At 41.8% G+C, this 23,161-nt stretch overlaps 2 protein-coding genes across 4 annotated transcripts in view; both read right to left on the reverse strand.

The window, feature by feature from the left end:
- Nucleotides 1-688: 688 nt before the first annotated feature.
- LOC115208104 (protein FAM3C) lies at nt 689-7,343 on the reverse strand. Its single transcript, XM_029775886.1, has 12 exons — nt 7,130-7,343; nt 6,878-6,978; nt 6,434-6,542; nt 4,412-6,018; nt 4,195-4,305; nt 4,056-4,085; nt 2,969-3,095; nt 2,682-2,740; nt 2,489-2,539; nt 2,105-2,189; nt 1,416-1,542; nt 689-1,143 (listed from the first exon to the last, which is right to left on the reverse strand). The coding sequence occupies exons 4-12, from the start codon at nt 4,422-4,424 to the stop codon at nt 1,057-1,059; spliced, it is 690 nt and encodes a 229-aa protein (XP_029631746.1). The 5' UTR covers nt 4,425-6,018; nt 6,434-6,542; nt 6,878-6,978; nt 7,130-7,343; the 3' UTR covers nt 689-1,056.
- Nucleotides 7,344-8,477: 1,134 nt separating this feature from the next.
- cfap20dc (CFAP20 domain containing) overlaps nt 8,478-23,161 on the reverse strand; it is a 55,104-nt gene continuing 40,420 nt past the window's right edge. For all 3 annotated transcript variants that reach the window (XM_029775883.1, XM_029775885.1, XM_029775884.1), the window contains 4 exons: nt 22,309-22,560; nt 20,901-20,962; nt 11,145-11,248; nt 8,478-8,895 (listed from right to left, as the gene is read on the reverse strand). In XM_029775883.1, coding sequence (XP_029631743.1) covers nt 8,774-8,895; nt 11,145-11,248; nt 20,901-20,962; nt 22,309-22,560 — 540 coding nt within the window. In that variant the 3' untranslated portion in view covers nt 8,478-8,773. The remainder of the gene's footprint in view (nt 8,896-11,144; nt 11,249-20,900; nt 20,963-22,308; nt 22,561-23,161) is intronic.

Raw genomic sequence — 23,161 nt, forward strand, 5'->3', positions numbered from 1 at the left:
AGAAAAAAACTCCTGACCACCTGTTCATGGATAACCGGTGGTCCCCACTCACCAAAGCTTAAGGGGGGTCCAGGGCAGATTAGGCTAATTGAGGTTGACGGAGCAGCCGGTTTGCATACGGTAATGGGGGGCGTATTGGTGCTCTATGCAGCCAGGGATGGTCTAGCTGGCCACTACACCATTCATGTATCTATTTAACCTAGGTAATCCAGTCACTAGCAATTGCCACTGCTATCCAAGGTGTCCTTAGCCTGGGTGCCAGTCTGTTTCATTGTCACGCCAAACATGCTCATGTGTGGCATGATAAGGAGTGACAAGGAATTCACATTATAGCACAAACAGATCTGGAACCAGGCTAGGGAGTCCTGGAAAATACCAACAACAGGGATTAGGTAGAGATGGAAGGCAGCATGCCATCTATTTAGTCAACCAATGAGAGGTGCCTCCCTCCCAAAATAGTTGTGCTAGCACGCTAAACACACAAAAGTGAATGAGGTAAGTCATTTCTCCAGGGAAAAGTACGATGCTACACTAAAGACAGCGCATTTCAAGTTAGGCCCAGGATTATGACAATACTAAACGTACAGTACAATTCATGAACTGTAGTTCAATAAAAATCCCATAGAGGGAGCCCAAGCTTCATTATTTAATTTGAAACAACTCTCATTCCACAAATACATCTCTCAAATTTCTTAAAAACACATTGGTTTTATTGTTTTACATACTTTGAAATTCCTCTATTTTGCAAAAAAATCTGTAACCATAATAATCTGACATGAAAAAAACACAATGAATGCCCAGTCTTAACAGAGAAGTTGTTCCTTACTGTTGAGTGATCCTGACAGCGGTTTGTTTGATCTGTCAATCATCAAGCCAGTCCGGATCCATTTTTCATAGGACGTCTATCAAGGCCTGTTTTTATAAAACATCTCATATAGTATGAGTGCCATTTCAGGATCTGTTTAGCCTTTGACATAATAATGAATAACAAAACATGGACAGGATGGACATGATTCCAGATCAGTATACTCAGAGATCTCTGTATGGGATGTCTAGTCAGATCTTCCTGGGGAAGCAGCCGGCTATTTCCACCATCTCTGGCCAGCTTCCGTAAATATTGGTCTTCTGATTATTGGCAGCCAGCTGAACAATAGAAGATAGGAAATCATCACACTGTAGTTTCATCAAAGAACCTGTCACACTATATACTATCTGCTTTATTACAAAAGTAGAGAGAGATTATAGTACTATAGTATATACTATACATATAGTATGTACTGTCTATACTATTACAGTATAGACAGTACTATTGTGTAGTAGTATTGCAAAAGTGTTGCTGGACAGAATAGGGACTTTATATCGATTGATCTTGATATTTGCAGTAGACAGTGTCGATGCTACAAATGCTCTCTCACCTTCTCAAAGGGGCTTTTCTGTTCTGTCCCAGCGCCTCCAGCAAAGACCCAGCTGTCTCTGAATTTCACATCCTTGATACTGCTGCTTCCCAGTCCCGCAAATATGTTCCTGATTTCATCAGTCATCCTGAGGAGAGATTGACGGTCAGAGTGGACGTGTGACTGTTCTAATTTGAAAACAGGATGTAAAATGAATATTGATTTCTGAATGTTTTAATTTATTTAAACTAGAAATGGGCACCGATATGGAAAATCTATATCAGTTGCATTTTTTTTCTTGATACGATATAGCGGTTTGCAAAAAAAACAACATTACAACTGTCTCTGCTCTGGGAAGTCCAGACATCTGTTTGCGGTTTGCTCATTGGACCAGGTGTGAATGTTCTGGGAGCCTAACCTACCCACCCAGTCTGAATACAATGGGAGGCCCGTCTACCGAGTGATGACTCAGCAGCCATGCTACGAATACTAAGTAGGCAGCCTGTGAGAAGGTCTGTGAGAGGGTTTTGTGCATACAGGAACAGCCATTTATGCTTTTTTTTTTTTTTTTACATTATAGTGTAGGTTAACAGGAAGGATAAACCAAAATCACAATATGCCTTGCTCATATATTAACATCAAACGATATATCGATATCATATCAAATGATTGATATTTGTGCCCACTGCCCACCACTAATTTAAACCTACTTTGTCGCTGCATCATCAAAAGATGCCACCAGAACAATCATTCCGGGTTTAATCGTCTTTAAGAAGTCCAAGATGGCCTTTGTTTCTTTTTGGAGAAAGTAGAAGAAAAAAAACGAAAAAAAAACTGTAGTTTAGATGAAAAAAGAAAAGAATATTTCTATCTTTACATTTCCATCAGAATATAGAATGCATGTCGCTTTTGCATCCTAATAAAAAGCTCTGACGAAGGCCTTGAGGCCGATACATAAAACTTAATAAAGAGCAGTGATACCCCCACGCTGCTCTTGCAAGTATCTTACTCAATTGTTACCATGTACCTGCAACAACGATAGCTCAGACGTGTGATTGCCTTTTTGGATTTTGCATCCTTATAACTGCCCTTACCTCCAGAGTACATGTTAAAGTAGTCAAATTTTTCGATCTTCCCATTTTCACCTAAGAAAACAAGAAATGCACATTTCATAAAGAGTCAGGCATGCCTGATCCCATTTCGCACAATCCAATCATTCACTCCATAGCAGTGTGTCTATGTGCATCACAACTTATGTGTGGTGAGGTTAGGAGAAGCTGAGCTCACCATTCACCAGCACTAGGTTCAGGCCTGGTCCCACGTTGTTCATCACACCACTCATAACACTATGGAGACGAGTCACATGTCACAAGACTGTAAACACAAGAGCTGGAGTAGCAATCACATGTGCAGTAGCTGAAGTGCCATGGAAAAGTTTGGTGAAAACCACGTTTAAATTCGGGACACGTTTAAAGTAGGGATGGGCTGCATTCAAATATTTCTGTCTTGCTCACGAGCTTATATGTCCATTTCTGTTAACAATATGAATGTAAATTGGTTAAGAACATACGTACATGTTACCATCAAAGCAGATCTTTGGGCCCACAACAGTCGCTGCTCCACTCGTGATTTTAAATGCAAAATGGTCGATGGGACAGTTTTTGGAAAGGCTGCATTTTGGATGCGAGGTTTCGGGCTCGGCTGACAAATACAGGCACAGATAGATATGTGTTGAAATGATATATTTATAAACCAAAAGAGAAAACAACATACTCACCAAGCTGTAACACAACATCCTTATGATAAGTCTCATATGCAACCAGTCAAGCAACCTACAGTACCAGTCAAAAGTTTGGACACACATCCTTGTTCCAGGGTTTTTCTTTATTTTTACTATTTTCTACATTGTATAATAATAGTGAAGACATCAAAACTATGAAATAACACATTTGGAATCAAGTAGTAACCAAAAAAAGTGTTAAACAAATCAAAACATATTTCAGATTCTTCAAAGTAGCCACCCTTTGCCTTGATGACAGCTTTGCACACTCTTGGCATTCTTTCAACCAGATTCAAGAGGTAGTCAAAATATATCTACAATGTAGGAAATAGTAAAAATAAAGAAAAACTCTTGAATGAGTAGGTGTGTCCAAACTTTTGACTGGTACTGTGTGTAGACGGAAACCTCTTCTGATGTGATTCAAAGTGTTACACATGATACAAAGTTTAAATGAATGCAAAGTAAAAAAAAAAATCATATTATGAGAGACCTAATTCATATGTAGGACCCCCCTCCTACGTCTCTCTCCTAGATCTGATGAAACAGAGTACTGGGTTACTTTCAAGAAGTGAGGGTGGAGGCTGTGAATGGCTAAAGATTACTGACTGATAGGCGACTGAGGGTTCTGATACATGTATCAGGGACAAAGAGAAAACTTCAGACATCATAAGAGACACTTCTGAACTGTCTGTATCACTTTGAAGTTCAACTATTTACTTCCTAACAAATTATTCCCGCAGAATATTTTACTTGGGAGAAAGGGTCAAATTCTACTGTATTCAGCATGTATTGAATATTCGGCATGTTCAGCTATGAAGATTGATTGATACTATTAAGATAGATGGGGAAATAGCTGAAATGGAAATGCTTGAAACACTTACCAGCAGTGACTACAGTTGCTCTTTGAGCTCCTGAAATAAGAGAAACACAACACTGTGCTATTATACGGAGGGGGAAAAACGATTAAGTAGAGGGCAAAAGAGATACACAGAAATAGATATGGAGAAAGAGTGATCTTACCAAAGATATGTTGTTGTAGAACCCTGGCTCTCTGATGGATGTAGGGTGGGTTGGTAAAGATTCCCCATATAACGAGGATAACGATGAGGAAAGTAACAGCATACACAATGCCTAGCAACCACAACAACACATACACGTGAGATAATGCAAATTCCACACTCAATCACATTTAACTTATTCAAAATATTCCCATACCACGCAAAAACAGAGCTCTCACCTCTTGGTCTCATCTCAACAGCCAATTAGAAGACAATTCCTTGGTATTTTGGCAGTTCTTTACACTGAAAGAAGAGATTCCTGAAGTATTTCCTGACAGCCTGGCGTTCTCTCCTCTGTCATGCTGTATAGCTCAAGCAACAGTCCCCACTTCCACCGTCATCCTGTAAAATCTACAGCAGTGTTCAACCTCAATAGAGAACCAATAGTGATTATCCTGTAGCCTATAGTATAGAGTAAATGCCAACACTCCTGTAAGGTACATTGTGAAACCAGGACATGGTAATATGTCCACACCCACCATATAAACAAGACGGCCACACCGAGGAGGACACGGCAACGGATATTGGCTTTTGATCAAACAATACAACACAATGAGACCTTTCACCTGAGAAAGGCAGCTTTAGCAGTTCTATTTACTTTTGCCATACCTTTCCTGTCCTCTAGTGTTGAAATCAAACGCCTGACGTAGAACACAGCAGTGTGACTGGGAATGGGCCAATGGACAAGAGGGCATGCACTGGCCTGATGGCGTTATTGTTACTGGAATCGCTCTCTTCCATGATTCATGATTCATTACCCTTTCATTACCCTTTGGATTGTTGGTTGATGTGATTAGCATACACAGGTGTGGGGGTGTGGTTGATAATGACGTGTCCCTCATGCCAGATGAGCAGAGCGTCTCTTTATTTACAAGCACTGAAGAAGCTCACAGTAGCGGTACTGTACATTATTTAATGTCAAAGTGCAGAACGGCAAACACAAAACAGAACTGCAAACACTGAACACAGAACGGCAAACACGTGCTTCTACACCTGCATTGCTTGCTGTTTGGGGTTTTAGGCTGGGTTTCTGTACAGCACTTTGTGACATCGGCTGATGTAAGAAGGGCTTTATAAATACATTTGATTGATTGATTGATTGATTGACATATTCATTTTTGCTCAGGGGGAAATACATTTATACAACATGTTTATATAATATAAAGAAGAAAATAAAAAAACGAAAAATGTATGCACTCACTACTGTAAGTCGCTCTGGATAAGAGCGTCTGCTAAATGACAAAAAAGAACAATAATTAAAGGACGTAAGCACAACAGCTTGTGTCTTAAAGACAAAACCTGGGCAGCTGTGTTAAGTTAACATAGTATAACATACTTTACATTAAATGTGTGAATAATACTTAAAGATGACACAACAATACTCAACAACTGAAACAGTGCTTGAAGAGGTCAGTAACAAATAGAAAGATTTGATTGCGGTATACAGTGCAGACACAGCTTCTATACTTGTGAAGAATGATTATTTTGTTCTGCTTGCCATTGGTATCGGTTATACAATTAAAAATATTATTAACAGTCCAGATGTGTAGAATAAGGTATGCATGTCATGACAACAATTCCCTGAATTAAAACGAGCATCAGTGGATAATAGCACTGTTGTAACTAGATTTCGGGAGCATGTAGACTGGAAGGGGTGCAAGGAGAAGAAGAGGTTAACAGCTTAGCGAATGCACGCACGCACACACACACACACACTTCACAGTCGACCTCAGCTAACCTGAGCGCAGAGCAGTGTCATCCGAGTGATGATTCACTCCAACATATCCTGTTGGAGGGGAGAAAAGAGAATTAAGACACAACTAGATCTCTTATCACAGCAAAAACACCCACAAGCCCTGAAAAAAATATATAGTAGGCTAGGCCTATGAAATGTTTAGCAGCCAAGTACTCGTATAGCCTATGGTATAACTTAGGTGTTGCCAAAACGTTTCAAGTCTCTAAAATGTAATTTTCTCCACCCCCTGATTAAGACAGCTGTTCTGGAGTAGACTATAGTGGCTCAGGGGTAATGCTTCCCCAAGATGCAAATCTAGGATCAGCTTCTCTTCCCCCAATCCTAACCTTAACCATTGGTAGGGAAAATGCAAAACTGACCCAAGATCAGCGTCCTGGGGCAACTTCACCCTACACCACTATAGTGACGTGGAGGATGACAGAGACACAGGACCAGGTCCACCAACCTCATCAGAGTCCTCCCCCAGTGTGTAGGGCCCGTCCTCCTCCTCCTCAGTCCCTCCTGGCCCCTCAGCCTCCATCCGCCTCAGCACTGAGTACCTGTATGTGGCCTCGCTGAAAAGAAAACACTGTTTAACATTTACATGATTTATTATTGAGACTATGACTTAAGCAGCTCATTATGATAGTACCCTGGGCACTACACCTGATAGGCAAGTTTACTCAGTGATGAAATAACATAAAATTAGCATAATGGACAACCTCGTGAAAGCAATCATAAATCCTTAAAAGGCTCCATTCATATTGACACGCAGCCAACATCCAGAATACTGGACCTCCAGGCAGGCAACATGTTTGATGTTGTCTTTCATGACATTAAGATCTATAATGATCTAAAATAGAAAGGCCAACACAGCTCTATTGATGATCCATATCAATATCACAAATACCTGCGGGGAAAGCAGTATTTTCTGATGATAAAAACTGCAGCAAGAACTGCAGCAAATGTAACGAATATCACAGCTGCAATGACCCCCGGGTGCAGTCTTGCCTATTGAACGACAAAGATATGGAATTTAATTTGAGAAATGAAATGTCACAAATGTGATTGCCATTTAACCGAATGCCATTGGTGTGCGCATATGTACAACTGTCAACAACGATTACATTGACAGACAACGGATACGCTATAGCTACTTCACCTGTTGAGTTGACGACTTGGTGGGGGTGACACTTCTCATATGGATCCCATTCCTGTCCTCCGATAACTTCTGGGTTAAAGAAAAACTAGTGGTGGGTCTCTCACAAAGTGTTTGTTGAATAAAGAAAAGAAGAAATAGTTTTAAAACATTAGAAACTATTTTTCTTGAAGTCATCGCCATTATTGTTTACTTCCTGGTTGGGTTTTTCACCTGTTTACGTGAAACGAAAGGCTTTTCTGATTGGAGGAGGTGGAATGCCTTATTTAGGGAAGTTCGAGAGGACAAGATTGTAAAGGTAGGCTATATTGCGTGATTGAGTTTTGCATGTTTCTTGAATGGGGAAAAGTAGTAATTCCATGAAACAGCTGCATATATTGTAGGAATATTTGGGGGAAAAATTGTCTGAAAAATTTGTATAATTACATTTACATTTTAGTAGACGCTCTTATCCAGAGCGACTTACAGTAGTGAATGCATACATTTCATACATTTTTTTCCGTACTGGTCCCCCGTGGGAATCGAACCCACAACCCTGGCGTTGCTAACACCATGCTCTACCAACTGAGCCACACACATTTCAGAAGCAGTGAAATCAACAGAAATATATTGGCCAGAGTAATAGAGTGAGTGTGGGGAAAAATGAAGATCATCTATTTAAGTGCAGTCCTGATTTGTCTTCTAAGCCTTGTGTAGGCAAAGTCCAGGGGCGGATTGGCCATCTGGCACTTCTGGCAAATGCCAGATTGGCTGGATAATTTTAATTTTATTGTTAGATGGGCTAGTTGAAATTGACACACCCCAAAATATGTTTTTCTTGGACATATTAGATTAATCAACTTATTTCTTGAATAGGCCTACCTCAGTAGTATATTTATTATACTTCTTAATATTAATATCTCACTATGAATTACTTTATAAGATGATTGCTCATGATTTGGGTCAGACTAAATCATGGGCCGGTGCCACCAACTGTTAGTCTGATGCCCTGTAATAGTAATTAACACTTACTGTTGATTCAGGGGAACTCATTTGACAGGCACTTCTCTGCAATATAGCCTAATTCATTGGCTTGGCTTTTATAACGTATAAGGCTTAAGCAGACAGGCAAGACAGACAGACAAACAGAGAACAAGAAGAAGCACAGAGTGACAGCAGAGAAGATGCTGAGACAGATATGGCGAGTTGGTGGCGCACACAGTGTCGTGGGCTGGTGTGGATACAATGCCAGGGCCAAATTCTTCTCCCAGTCTGCACCTAGCGGACTGGGAGTCTAACCACTTAAACCTAACTGGGAGTCTAACCACTAAGTCTAACCACTTAAATTGAACAAAGGACAAAAACATTTGAGCCAAGGATAAAGCAAACACGTTTAATCACAAATATGTGTAGAGGACACACACACTACTGCATACACACTATACAGTACAGACCACTTAAAAAAGTCACTGTATAAACAATTAATTACAAGAGCATCCTCACCATTCCATATTAAATACAACCGAGGATAACAGAATGGTATAAATATTTTCTAAGGCTCATTAATAGTTCAGAAAAGCGTAATTAAGTAAAAATCTATTTTTTCCAGCAGTGAACATGCCTGTTCTGTTCTTTTCCTGCATTTTGCTCATCAAAAAGCTTGATGAATTAGACCAGCTCATAGTATTTCCCAGACTGGGGATCAAAGTAGCAGTTAAGAGAGGGATCATAGAGAAGATTCAGGTACTCCTCCTCATCCTCATTTCCTCCATTCACTGATCCGTCAGCCCCTGAAACACAAACAGGAGGAACATGCAGTCATGACATACCATAACAAGCACATACACCGTTATGGCTCCCTACTATTACAATTTGTCATTTTTTCTTCTTCTCAGAAGTGCCAAACCTTTTGATGAGATTGCAAAGGTGGCGTTTACATTTTTTAAATTTAACCTTTATTTAACTAGGCAAGTCAATTAAAAATAAATTCTTATTTACAATGATGGCCTACCCCGGCCTCCCCTAACCAGGACGACACTGGGCCAATTGTGCACCGCCCTATGGGACTCCCAATTACGGCCGGTTGTGATACAGCCCGGGATTGAACCAGGGTCTGCAGTGACACCTCTAGCACCGAGATGCAGTGTGTTAGACCGCTGCGCCACTCTGTCATTTATCTCGCTGCGTTATAAATTACCCCCCATATATAAATAGAAGAGTACAACTGAACCAGAGGAGGCTGGTGGGAGGAGCTATAGGAGAACGGGCTCATTGTAATGGCTGAAATGGAATAAATGCAACGGTATCAAACTAGGGTTGTAAAGCTACCTGGAATTTACCAAAGTTTTGTAATTAACAGAAAATCTATTCTAACTTTGGTACTTTAAACCTGAATAACTTTAAAAAAAATTCATATATACTATTAATTTATTATATCTGTGTCCATATTGTCCATGAGTTTCTAGTGGATAGACCATATCGTTCAAGAGAAATAGCCCAATTAATGAAAAAGGCATCTAATCAACAATGGTGTTATTTTCAATTAACTCTGCAACTCTTCTAACTATTGACTGTGTTCACAACTGCCACCAGTTTGACGCTAAAATATTGACATCAAATACATATTAACATAGTAAAATAAATCAAATGTGTCAAAAAAATATAAAGGATATTTCATGCTGAAGCTCTCATATTAAACACCAATGGTGTTCACTAAGTTGATGGTTTATATTTAAGATAATGTTTTACAGCTTTGCCATTCTATTTTTTATTTTAAAATCATCTTATTTAATATATTTTACCCGTGATAAGGCCAGAGGGCCAGAGATTATTACAGACACCTGTGATAATTTGAAGTACCCAAAAGGGCCACTAGATGTCTTTTGAGAGATTACATAAAATCCTTGAAATATACCAAAATTCTGGTAGTTTACTGGTAAACATAGAAAGTCTCCAATAATATACCCTCTTGTTGCAACCCTATATCAAACACATCTAAAATATGGAAACCGCGTTTGACTCTGTTCCATTTATTCCATTCCAGAACATTACAATGAGCCCATCCTCCTATAGCTCCTCCCACCAGCCTCCTTTGGACTGAACAAGCATTCTGATTTCCTCTTAGGAAATATTCCTTTTGGTGAGAACTGAACAAGACCCTGTATGAACTGTAAGTGCACGACTGAAGAGACTGCCAACACCAGACCCGAGCAGTGTAAGCCATGAATCTGTACCCCTACTACCCTGTGAACAGAACTATTTAGTGGAATTAAATGGTTCCTGGGAGGCTGTAAGGGTCTGCTGACCTTGGGACCCAGGTGAATCTTAACTTCTCCTTCGCCATTTCAGACACTCTCTTCACATCAATCAACACAGCCACGTTTAGGATCCTCATACCTCAGAATACCGCACAGACACATTCTGAAAGCTGTTAAATAAAAAGGTGATGTAATTTCCAACCCCTTGCTTTAACCGCCATTATTTTAGTTGTTAAATTGACGGGCAGTTAACTACTTAAAAAGGTAATGGAATGCTCTGGGAGAAACATTGTGTCTAATTGGAAACTCCAATGGATGATAATGAAAACTAATTATGAGACACAATGTGTCAGAGGTTTAAAATGATGTTGTAAATTGGAAAGGTTTTGCCAATTAACCCCGGCAGGCGTGTCTTTAGAAGCGCAGCCTTGTAACGAGACTGTCTCTGACCTGTGGAGTCACGGGGAGAACAGAAAGTGGAAGCCTCCTGGGATCTATAGCCCTAATTGGTCTTAGTTTTATGGGTCTCCTCGCTCTGCCTCGTTTCCACCCTGTGTCTTCTTTAAAGAGAGCCTTAACATTTCAGCCTGCCTAACTTCTGACACCTGTGAAACATTTCCATTAGCAGAATGTGACGATGGTGCCATTTCACAGGTTTCTGAGAAAAATAAAAAACAATATGGATTCTATAGGTTTACGTGTATGTGTGTGTGTGTGTGTGCATGTGTGTGTGTATGTAGGACAAGGAGTTTGGTGTTGGGGGTGTTGAGCCAAGCCTGTACCTCTGGTTGGGGGTCCCCTCCAATGGTCCCCTGTGCCCTCTGACCCCTTCCCTTTCTTCTGGCTAGGAGGAATAATGGGAGGGCTGAGGACATCCATCCATTCTCTAGAGGCAATAGGCATCAGAACACAGTCATCACTACAGAGATGCTATCAGGACAACAAAGACAATTAGGAAAATCGTAATATTAGTTGCAGTGTAGGTCAATTAACAATTTGTGAATAGCGGATATCAAAAAAGGAGGACAGTTTTAATCAATCAGGAAACTCCCATCCCTGTTTCCCACACCAATCAAAGATATTTGGGAGGGAAGAATACATTCTACCATTCCACTGTTTAATTGCTATATTGTAATTACTTCAATTTCGCAGTGGATCAGAAGTTTACATACACTCAATTAGTATTTGGTAGCATTGCCTTTACATTGTTTAACTTGGGTCAAACGTTTCAGGTAGTCTTCCACAAGCTTCCCACAACAAGTTGGGTGAATTCTGACCCATTCCTCCTGACAGAACTGGTGTAACTGAGTCAGGTTTGTAGGCCACCTTGTTCGCACACGCTTTCTCAGTTCTGCCTACAAATTTTCTATAAATTGAGGTCAGGGTTTTGTGATGGCCACTCCAATACCGTGACATTGTTGTCCTTAAGCCATTTTGCCACAACTTTGGAAGTATGCTTGGGGTCATTGTCCATTTGGAAGACCCATTTGCGTTCAAGCTTTAACTTCCTGACTGATGTCTTGAGATGTTGCATCAATGTATCAACATCATTTTCCTGCCTCATGATGCCATCTATTTTGTGAAGTGCACCAGTCCCTCCTGCAGCAAAGCACCCCCACAACATGATGCCGCACCCATGTGCTTCACGGTTGGGATGGTGTTCTTCGGCTTGCAAGCCTCCCCCTTTTTCTTCTAAACATAACGATGGTCATTATGTCCAAACAGTTATATTTTTGTTTCATCAGACCAGAGGACAATTCTCCAAATGAATATGTCAATCAAACCGTAGTCTGGCTTTTATTATGGCGGTTTTGGAGCAGTGGCTTCTTCCTTGCTGAGCGGCCTTTCAGGTTATGTCGATATAGGACTCGTTTTACTGTGGATATAGATACTTTTGTACCTGTTTCCTCCAGCATCTTCACAAGGAGACATGTTCTGGGATTGATTTGCACTTTTCGTACCAAAGTACGTTCATCTCTAGAACACATCTCCTTCCTGAGCGGTATGACGGCTGCGTGGTCCCATGGTGTTTATACTTGCGTACTATTGTTTGTACAGATGAACGTGGTACCTTCAGGCATTTGGAAATTGCTCCCAAGGATGAACCAGACTTGTGGAGGTTTACACATTTTTGTCTGAGGTCTGATTGGTTGATTTCTTTTGATTTTCTCATGATGTCAAGCAAAGAGGCACTGAGTTTGAAGGTAGGCCTTGAAATACATCCACATGTACACCTCCAATTGTCTCAAATGATGTCAATTAGCCTATCAGAAGCTTCTAAAGCCATGACATCATTTTCTGGAATTTTCCAAGCTGTTTAAAGGCACAGTCAACTAAGTGTATGTAAACTTCTGACCCACTGGAATTGTGATACAGTGAATTATAAGTGAAATAATCTTTCTGTAAACAATTATTGGAAAAATTACTTGTGTTATGCACAAAGTAGATGTCCTAACTGACTTGCCAAAACTATAGTTTGTTAACAAGAAATTTGTGGAGTGGTTGAAAAAAGAGTTTTAATGTCTCCAACCTAAGTGTATGTAAACTTCCGATTTCAACTGTACACTGTAGTTGCTTACCAAGACGACATTGAATGTTCCTGAGTGGCTTAGTTACAGTTTTGACCTAAATCGGCATGAAAATCTATGGCAAGACTTGAAAATGGCTGTCCAGCAATGATGAACAACGAACTTGACAGAGCCTGAATAATTGTTTAAAGAATGATGGGCAAATATTTTGCAATCCAGGTGTACAATGCTCTTAGAGACTTACCCAGAAAGACTCACAGCTGTAAACGCTGCCAAAGGTGATTCTAACTTGTATTGACTCGGGGTAGAATACTAATATATCTAATCAAGATATATGAGTGTTTTATTCTCCATACATTTTGTGTAGATCCTTGATAAAAAATGACAATTAAATCCATATTAATCCCATTTTGTAACAACAAAATGTGGAAAAAGGCAAGGGGTGTGAATACTTTCTGAAGGCACTGTACATATAACAAATATACTGTATATATGCAAGAGGCCCGTATACTGCCTTCCCTGTGCTCCATTCTCCCCTTCCAGCACTGCCGTTTGAGTCAGAAATTAAACAATTAAATGTAAGTATATAGTGATATAAGGTGGAAACTGGAGAAAAATAGGCTAGGCATTATCATTGTATAGTAAATTACTACATTAGACACCATCCAGATAAGTATCCACTTTAAGCTCGTCTTCAATTTTTTTGTACTTTCTTTGCCTCAGGATAAAAGTTGCTTCAGAGAACATCATGGGAGGTTTATGAAGTTTTGAATTTAACTTATTTTCTTCTCGAAGGTTTAATTTATTTTCAAAGTGGGATCATGTTTCAAAGTGGGATTAAAATGGATTTAATTGTTAAAATTGAGTGTCACTAGTCTTTGTGGTAGTCAGAGAGACAAAATTACACCTTGTACTGCTGGGGGACAGACGTACTGAGAGGAGCAATACTCTTCCTCCTACACACGAGAGATGGGGGTGAAGGAGCACTGCAGACTGCATCAGCGTGTGTGTGTGTATATTTGTGTGTGTGTTGTGTGTGCCACCGTACTGCTACCAGCAGGGCTCTCTCTCTCCCATTTATATCAGAGGTCAATACAACAGACAGAACAGAACCAAAGGCTATCTCCTTCCCACTACTTTTAGCCTCCTGTCTCCTAAACTCTGACTTTCAGAACGGCACCTTTATGGTTGAAGTTGATTCCTAGTTGACAACCTCAAAAAGACGCTGTCTTACTGATGGCTTGAGGCCAGTTGTTCAACTAGGAGCTAAAAGGAATGAGTCAAGTAAGTCACTGATAGTTTGAACACATTCGAAAGTAAACTGTCCACAGGTTTTAGGACATTTGTGAACTTGATAACAGCTAAGAAGTATTTTCCATTGGAGAGGTATAGTTGCTTTCCTCTATGCCTTGGATTCCCCTTCTCTTCCACCAGTTCTGATCTTTGATATTCAAAATGAACAGTCACTATAAGTTGATATGATATCATCACTTGACAGAGATGTGTAGCTCTCTCCTCCATTCTAACAGTGTGGCTGCGGAATACATTTAGGTAAAATATGGACTCCTCGAATTTCAATCTCTAAACTAGGAAAACAACATGCTTCCACTGAGTTAGTTTTTTATAAATACATCTATCTACACACTCATAAATACAGCAGTTCTATACGTCTGTCAGATATAGATCCTACTTGATTTTCAATTTCAACTTCAAGGACTAGATAGTAACCCTCCCCCATTGTGTCCCTTAGAAATACATTATCACTTCTTCTCTAGACCGAAGCAAAAATCAAATATATTCCAAATAATCTTTCCTTCCCCATACCGGAGCCATTTATATCCTCCCACTTCCCTCTGACTCCACACTGGGAGGCACAAAGCACAGGCAGATTTAATGGAAGCTATTTTCAAGGACAACGCAGCTCAACGCTGCAGACAGCAGCTACCTACCTGCAGGGAGAGGAAATTGTTAAGTGGGACTGGACGAGAGACTGTAGATTGAATTGTTAAGTCATTATATTCATGGCATAAAAGTGAACTGGGGATGGGAGGAAATAAATTAGCCTTTTTAACCTGACAGAAGATGAAGGTCCCTTTTAGTAAGTATTTTACCTTGCGGTTAGTGTAAAAAAACAAAAACATTATCTATAGTGTACCCAGCAAACCAAAATTGGTTCTGTAGAAGTTCCCAGAACATTCATTAGGTTGCGGCAAATGTTCTCATAACACAAAAACTGTCCAGTTGTGCTGATGATTATACAATGTTTGTATAAAACATACGCCTGATGTTGCAAGAACGTTCCCAGAACACATTTTGTCTGTTCTTTAAAAGTTCCTAAAATATGTATTTAGGCTGTGAAAACATTGTGGGGATATGACAAGAGGTAGGTTCCCAAAACACACAACAACAAAAAAAACGAACAAAACAAAAACTGTCCAGTTATGCTGACAGTAATCTCCCGTCTGGATTACTACAACTCCCTGTTGGCGGGGCTCCCTGCCTGTGCCATTAAACCCCTACAACTCATCCAGAACGCCGCAGCTCGTCTGGTGTTCAACCTTCCCAAGTTCTCTCACGTCACCCCGCTCCTCCGCACACTCCACTGGCTTCCAGTTGAAGCTCGCATCTGCTACAAGACCATGGTGCTTGCCTACGGAGCTGTGAGGGGAACGGCACCTTCGTACCTTCAGGCTCTGATCAGGCCCTACACCCAAACAAGGGCACTGCGTTCATCCACCTCTGGCTTGCTGGCCCCCCTACCGCTGCGGAAGCACAGTTCCCGCTCAGCCCAGTCAAAACTGTTCGCTGCTCTGGCACCCCAATGGTGGAACGAGCTCCCTCACAACGCCAGGACAGCAGAGTCAATCACCACCTTCCGTAGACACCTGAAACCCCACCCCAGGAATACCTGGGATAGGATATAGTAATCCTTCTAACCCCCCCCCCCCCCCAAAAAAAAATATATAGATGTACTATTGTAAAGTGGTTGTTCCACTGGATATCATAAGGTGAATGCACCAATTTGTAAGTCGCTCTGGATAAGAGCGTCTGCTAAATGACGTAAATGTAAATGTACATTTTTTTTGTATCAGGTTGCACAAAAAATGTATTTGATGTTGCAAGAATCTTGACAGAACAGCCTTTCTGAGTTCTTTAAAATGTTGATTTGCTGGGATTTTTTTTTTATGTTAGGAGAACATTTAATTTTAAACATAAAATAAAAAATTGTTATCAAAAACATTATTTGAAAGATTTTGAGATGTTGTCATCCTGATGTTAGAAAAAACCCGAACTAGAACTTCATGGTAATCTTAGCTAATGTTCTGCCAATGTTCCTGGTTTGCTTGGTATACTCCTACAGTACATCTGTGCTTGGAGCTGGAGAAGAAAGAAAACGGATGTTGGCACCTCTATGCCTGTTGAAAATAGACTTTGTAAAAAGATGATTCTGTGTTCAGTGAGAATGCCTCAGATTCTGTGTTCAGTGAGAATTTCTCCATATCTCCATGACAGGGTGTTTAGGAGATGCAACGCTTGTTTACCAGCCAGAGGCAGAAGGCACAGATATCACACACAGAGGAACATGGTAAATGTGTCAGAAAAGCACTGACAAAACTACAGCAGGGAGCAGCAGCAGCGTTTCAACTGTCAAACTTTACCACTCCAAATAACTGACAGTGGAGCCTTGCAGACAGTGGTGCCAGTCAGGACACTTAAGACCGAAGATTTCACTTTTGGGCTTTCAGAACACAAAACACTTTCGGGGGTCTGTCTGAATACAAAAGAAAGAAAGAAGAAAAGAGAGGAGAAAGAACAGACAATATTTCCACTGACAGAGAGATAATTTTAAGCTGGTTGGCATGCCACATCACACACCTCTCAGAATCACTGCAGCTGTACTTGAATACAGTAACACAAATTCAGTCATCACCTATCTAGTGTTTGTAGTATTGCTGTAGTAAATACAGGCCACTAGTGGATAGGGTTCGGTTAACAAGCCTATACTTAAAAAATATAAGCCTATACTTGAGTATACTCTTAGAAAAAAGGGTTCTATGGGGACCCTTTTAGGTTCTAGGTAGCACCTTTTTTTCTAAGAGTGTACTCAAATCTGCCTCAGGGCACAGTCAAGCAGAAACACAAGCACTCAGTCTGAACATATGAAAGACAGAGACAGTCTCAAGGACAGTTTAGGAACTTGTGTGAAATGAAACAGACGTCTAATACAACCGAAATTGAACCTCAAAAACACTAGCCTACATGACTGCAATTTTGTTGCCAGGTTCATTCAACAGTCATGTGGTTTTACACCACAAATGAGCACTTAATGCATCATGGAGACAGAGATATATACACCAGGAAGCCTTCCCTGCCTTTCATCAATAAATCAGACATGTTTGAGCCAACAGGAACAATGCATAATTCAACCTGGAGACAGGTGATGCAACACTTTTGTCATCCTTTGTAACATGTTGGTGGCGCTGCATGTGTGTCCTCAGAGAGAGAGATGGAAAGAGAGAGACAGAAAGGGAGAAAGGGAGAGAGAGACCCACAAAGAATTTGAAAACATAAAGATAGAGCGAGCGAGAGAGCGGGTTGTGTGCTAATGAGTGACAACAGCCCTGCATCTAATTGAGAGGCGAGCAGAGAGGATGACAAGAAGAGCTCTAATGAGTAATGGCAATGGCATCCTGTAAGATGAGGTGAGGTGAGCCAGACCCAAGCCCAGGTGATGACAGCCAAGTAATGACAGCCAGGTGACTGGTGTATTAGACCTCTGTGTGTTTGGGCCCTGCGCCAACGGAAACACTAACTAACTCTGTGCTAATCATCCGGGACAGCCTTGGCTAATGAGACACTGACGCACTGCTACAGGTGGGAATCTGTTAGTATGTGTTCATATTTACGTTTTGTGTACGGTTTCATACACTTGTCAGGAAGGGTGTTGGGGTTGTACCTGATTCTGATTCTGAATGGACAGATACACTGAATGCACCCTCCATCCATTCTCACTTCAGGTCACAGTGAATTATTTCATTTATTCTTTATTTAACTAGGCAAGTCAGTTAAGAACAAATTCTTATTTACAATGACGGCCTACTGGGGAACAGTGCGTTACCTGCCTTGGTCAGGGGCAGAACGACAGATTTGTACCATGTCAGCTCGGGGATCCAATCCAGCAACCTTTCTGTTACTGGCCCAACGCTCTAACCACTAGGCTACCTGCCTCCCTGATTTCCCATCATAGATAACGTTACGGAAGAGATTTGATGGAAAGGGAGGTTACATCATTTACAGGCTGAACATATTGGCTACCTTTAAACAGTTGGCGGAGGACCCGTATTGTTAGGAAATTCAAAAAGGACGAAACCTCCTCCACTCAACCGAATACGTAATCTGCTCGAGGGGGTTACTCAACCGGCTCATACGTCGCGACGTCCCCTGAATGCCCATCTGCTAGCCTGCTAGCCGCGGCCCGCTAGCTGTCTAGAGCATATTGGACTGTTAGCTGAATAGATCCATTTGCCAATTGGACCCCTCTGCTACACGGAACCCTACTAATCCATCACGACTGGACTATCGACGGAACCACACAACGAGGCGAAAACAGACTTTCCTCCGTCGCGACGTCCCTCTAATACCCTTCTGCTAGCTTGATAGCCCCGGCCTGCTAGCTGTCTGAATCGCTGTGTCTCCAGTCAGCCCAACCACTGACTGGACCCCTATGATCACTCGGCTACGAATGCCTCTCCCTAATGTCAATATGCCTTGTCCATTACTGTCCTGGTTAGTGATTATTGTTTTATTTCACTGTAGAGCCTCTAGCCCTGCTCAATATGCCTTAACCATCCATTTAGTTCCACCTCCCACATATGCACTGAGGCTAGGAAACACTGTCACCACCGATAAATCCACTATAACTGAGAATTACAATAAGCATTTTTCTATGGCTGGCCATGCTTTCCACCTGGCTACCCCTACACCGGTCAACTGCCCGGCACCCCCCACAGCAGCTCGCCCAAGCCTCCCCCATTTCTCCTTCACCCAAATCCAGATAGCTGATGTTCTGAAAGAGCTGCAAAATCTGGACCCTCTCTTTCTAAAATGATCTGCCGAAATTGTTGCAACCCCTATTACTAGCCTGTTCAACCTCTCTTTCGTATCGTCTGAGATCCCCAAAGATTGGAAAGCTGCCGCGGTCATCCCCCTCTTCAAAGGTGGAGACACTCTAGACCCAAACTACTACAGACCTATATCTATCCTACCCTGCCTTTCTAAGGTCTTTGAAAGCCAAGTTAACAAACAGATTAGCGACCTTTTCGAATCCCACCGTACCTTCTTCACTATGCAATCTGGTTTCCGAGCTGGTCATGGGTGCACCTCAGCTGCGCTCAAGGTCCTAAACGATATCATAACCGCCATCGATAAGAGACATTACTGTGCAGCCATATTCATCGACCTGGCCAAGGCTTTCGACTCTGTCAATCACCACATTCTTATCGGCAGACTAAACAGCCTTGGTTTCTCAAATGACTGCCTCTCCTGGTTCACCAACTACTTCTCTGAGTTCAGTGTGTCAAATCGGAGGGCCTGTTGTCTGGACCTCTGGCAGTCTTTATGGGGGTGCCACAGGGTTCAATTCTCGGGTCGACTCTCTTCTCTGTATCCATCAATGATGTTGCTCTTGCTGCTGGTGATTCTCTGATCCACCTCTACGCAGACGACACCATTCTCTATACTTCTGGCCCTTCTTTGGACACTGTGATAACTAACCTCCAGACGAGCTTCAATGCCATACAACTCTCCTTCCGTTGCCTCCAACTTCTCTTAAATGCAAGTAAAACTAAATGCATGCTCTTCAACCGATCGCTGCCTGCTCGTCCAGCATCGCTTCTCTGGACGGTTCTGACTTAGAATATGTGGACAACTACAAATACCTAGGTGTCTGGTTAGACTGTAAACTCTCCTTCCAGACTCACATTAAGCATCTCGAATCCAAAATTAAATCTAGAATTGGCTTCCTATTTCACAACAAAGCCTCCTTCACTCATGCTGCCAAACATACCCTCGTAAAACTGACCATCCTACCGATCCTCGACTTCAGCGATGTCATTTACAAAATAGCCTCCAACACTCTACTCAACAAATTGGATGCAGTCTATCACAGTGCCATCCGTTTTGTCACCAAAGCCCCATATACTACCCACCATTGCGACCTGTACGCTCTCATTGGCTGGCCCTCGCTTCATACATGTCGCCAAACCCACTGGCTCCAGGTCATCTACAAGTCTCTGCTAGGTAAAGCCCCGCCTTATCTCAGCTCACTGGTCACCATAGCAGCACCCACCCATAGCCCACGCTCCAGCAGGTATATCTCACTAGTCACCCCCAAAGCTAATTCCTCATTTGGCTGCCTTTCCTTCCAGCTCTCTGCTGCCAATGACTGGAACAAACTCCAAAAATCACTGAAGCTGAAGACTCATATCTCCCTCACTAGCTTTAAGCAACAGCTGGCAAAGCAGCTCACAGATCACTGCACCTGTACATAGCCCATCTGTAAATAGCCCATCCAACTACCTCATCCCCATACTGTATTTATTTATTAATCTTGCTCCTTTGCACCCCAGTATCTCTACTTGCACATCTTCTGCACATCAATCACTTCAGTGTTTAATTGGTATATTGTAATTACTTCGCCACCATGGCCTATTTATTGCCTTACCTCCCTTATCTTACCTCATTTGCACACACTGTATATTGACTTTTTTCTACTGTATTGTTGACTGTATGTTTGTTTATTCCATGTGTAACTCTGTGTTGTTGTATGTGTCGAACTGCTTTGCTTTATTCTTGGCCAGGTCGCAGTTGTAAATGAGAACTTGTTCTCAAATAGGCTACCTGATTAATGAAGGTGAAAAAAAAATAAAAAATTCAACTTGCCCACTTTTTAAAGACAAAACATTGTTTATGTGTTGTTTATTTTGGGGACAAGATTTGAGGTATGCTCACCTTGGATTGGAGTGTAAGAGTGGGTTCATTTCCTTCTGGTAGTGATGGCCCTGTTTGGCCGGCTGAGAACAACAGAACACAACGGATGAGGAAAAGAGAACGTCATAATCTACCAGCGATGCTATAATCATTCAGATACTAATCTCGGCACCCAGAAGAAAGTCTCGCATGCAGGCTGGCCGCTAACATTTTCATTTAAAGGCTGTCAGTCACCAGAGACTAATAACATAAAAAGATACCTGCCACACACATTTAGCATGTTGCTATCTTTTCTAACTATCTCATACAGTATTATGTGAAATCCCAATCTGCGTAATAACAAAAAAAGCTTCAGTGCACCTCCCTCAGCTGCCTGATGGGGGCGCTGTGGCTACATATGTTACTACAGAGTGCAAAGGTTCTCAGTATTTATCTCATGACTCTATAATGGCACATTTCCATACAGGATTTACCCCAGTGTTTTACCCAAAAGGCTCTGACTTTTCTGTTTCCATCTACGTGGGCCGGCACCCGTGTCTCACCGGGCCATGGCTCGGTGAGACACCCGCTCTAACTTGGGGCCAAAACCAGGCCACTGGTACTTTTCAGCTGGCAATTACATAACATTGGCTAACTGTGAAATTCAACACCTTTTCATAAAGCGACTGTTTTGATTACGCAGAGTTTGTTGATTTTACTCTCCACAGGTCCTCACGGTCAGCCCTAGCTACGGAAACACCGTTTCTCTAGTATAACATAACAGTGTATACCCTAGCGTGACACTGATGTTACAGTCGAAAAAGCAGCAATATGATTACAGCACATCAAGCCGTTATGGTTGAATTGGGGTGAGCTGATGTAACTTCTCAAGGGTTATGCTATTGTTCTGTGTTATGCTTTTCATAGACTCCTGGTATGTCTGCACCCTGACACAAGGCCATTGTGTTCCGGAACTGTTGATGTATTGAAATAACTGTTGGGTAAACAACATGATTGTATTATCACCTCCCATTATATAAGGGACATGAAACCATTTATTCTTTGAGTTCTTCCCTGTGAAACCAGTGGTGGATCTCCCCTGCAGCTTCTTGATGAAAATATTCACTATTACATAATACAATTAGTCTCTGCCTGATCTTTGGATCGAGTTTTCCACAACAAAGGTGAGCAGCTAGCCTGGGAGAGAGAGAGAAAGAGAGCTTGTTTGAATAAGCCCCATTTGTACCTTGATTTATCACTCAGGAGAGCTGCCTGTAAATAAGGGCTTAAGGACAAAGGAAGGCATAATAGATATGTGGGCCCACTTTATTGCTTCTGCAAATTACAGTGTGTGTGTATGAAATGAGCAACACCAACCCCCTATGTCAATGGCAAACGTCCTGAGTAAGACATCTTCATTTATCCACCATCTTTGGAGTACATGACTCACCATAGGTATGTGTGTCCAGGTGGATGTCTCATCACTGCTGGTGCTGATGCTGACGTTACATTGGTGGATCTGAGAGGCACTGAGACCTGTTGCTCCTCCCCCCTCCTCTTCTTCCTCCTGCTCCCGCCGTAGACTGGCCAGCATATGTAGCTCCTCCTCCTCCTCCTGCATACGCAGGCTGTCCAACAGACGCAAATCACAGCTACTGGACCCAACAGGCTCATGCCTTCTCTCCGTCCTCTCCTCGCCCACCTTCAAATCGACAACAAACAAAATCAAGATTGATTACACACTGCATTCCAGACATTACAGTAAAGGAATTTGACAGCTTTTTCTAATGGGCTTTGTGGTTTGACCATGGTGTGTATCAAGCACATGCCCCAAATTCCTAGAATCTCAATCATCCTTTTTCATCACATCCACAAATAGAAAGTTCTGTTCGATCCGTCCAATAAGAAGAAACAGGTCAATGACCTGAGCCCAACCAACCCCTGTGTAAGTGTAACAAAGATAAGTAATCAGTGTGTTTAAAACAGCATGTCTCAGTGTCCAGCCCACGCTTGGATATCACCCACTGGCATGTGGCTTGGCTGGCATGACTGGTGTGTGTGTGTGTGTGTACAGTAACTCGTCCAGCTATCGATTCAGTTGGAGGCTTGGAGCTCTGTGGTAACTGGCTTTGTCCGAAAGGAAGGACTGGGGCAACCCTGGAGGTTGAGAGGATCAATGGCTGCTGGCGTGAAAGAGAGCCTCACAGGCCAGTGGGAACCGCAACAATCATCTCTGTCTTCTCTCTCTCTCTCTCTCTCTCTGACAACATTTCAATCAGGACCCTGACTCTACTGTACCATAG

The sequence above is a fragment of the Salmo trutta genome, chromosome 14, assembly GCF_901001165.1.
Source record: "Salmo trutta chromosome 14, fSalTru1.1, whole genome shotgun sequence".
Lineage (NCBI taxonomy): Eukaryota > Metazoa > Chordata > Actinopteri > Salmoniformes > Salmonidae > Salmo > Salmo trutta.

Excerpts from the sequence above, each read along its gene's own strand:
- LOC115208104 (XM_029775886.1), bottom strand. Across the intron at positions 3,096-4,055 it reads AGCAACTGTAGTCACTGCTG|CCGAGCCCGAAACCTCGCAT; the intron begins GTAAGTGTTTCA and ends TGTATTTGTCAG. Across the intron at positions 1,144-1,415 it reads AGAAAAGCCCCTTTGAGAAG|CTGGCTGCCAATAATCAGAA; the intron begins GTGAGAGAGCAT and ends TCTATTGTTCAG.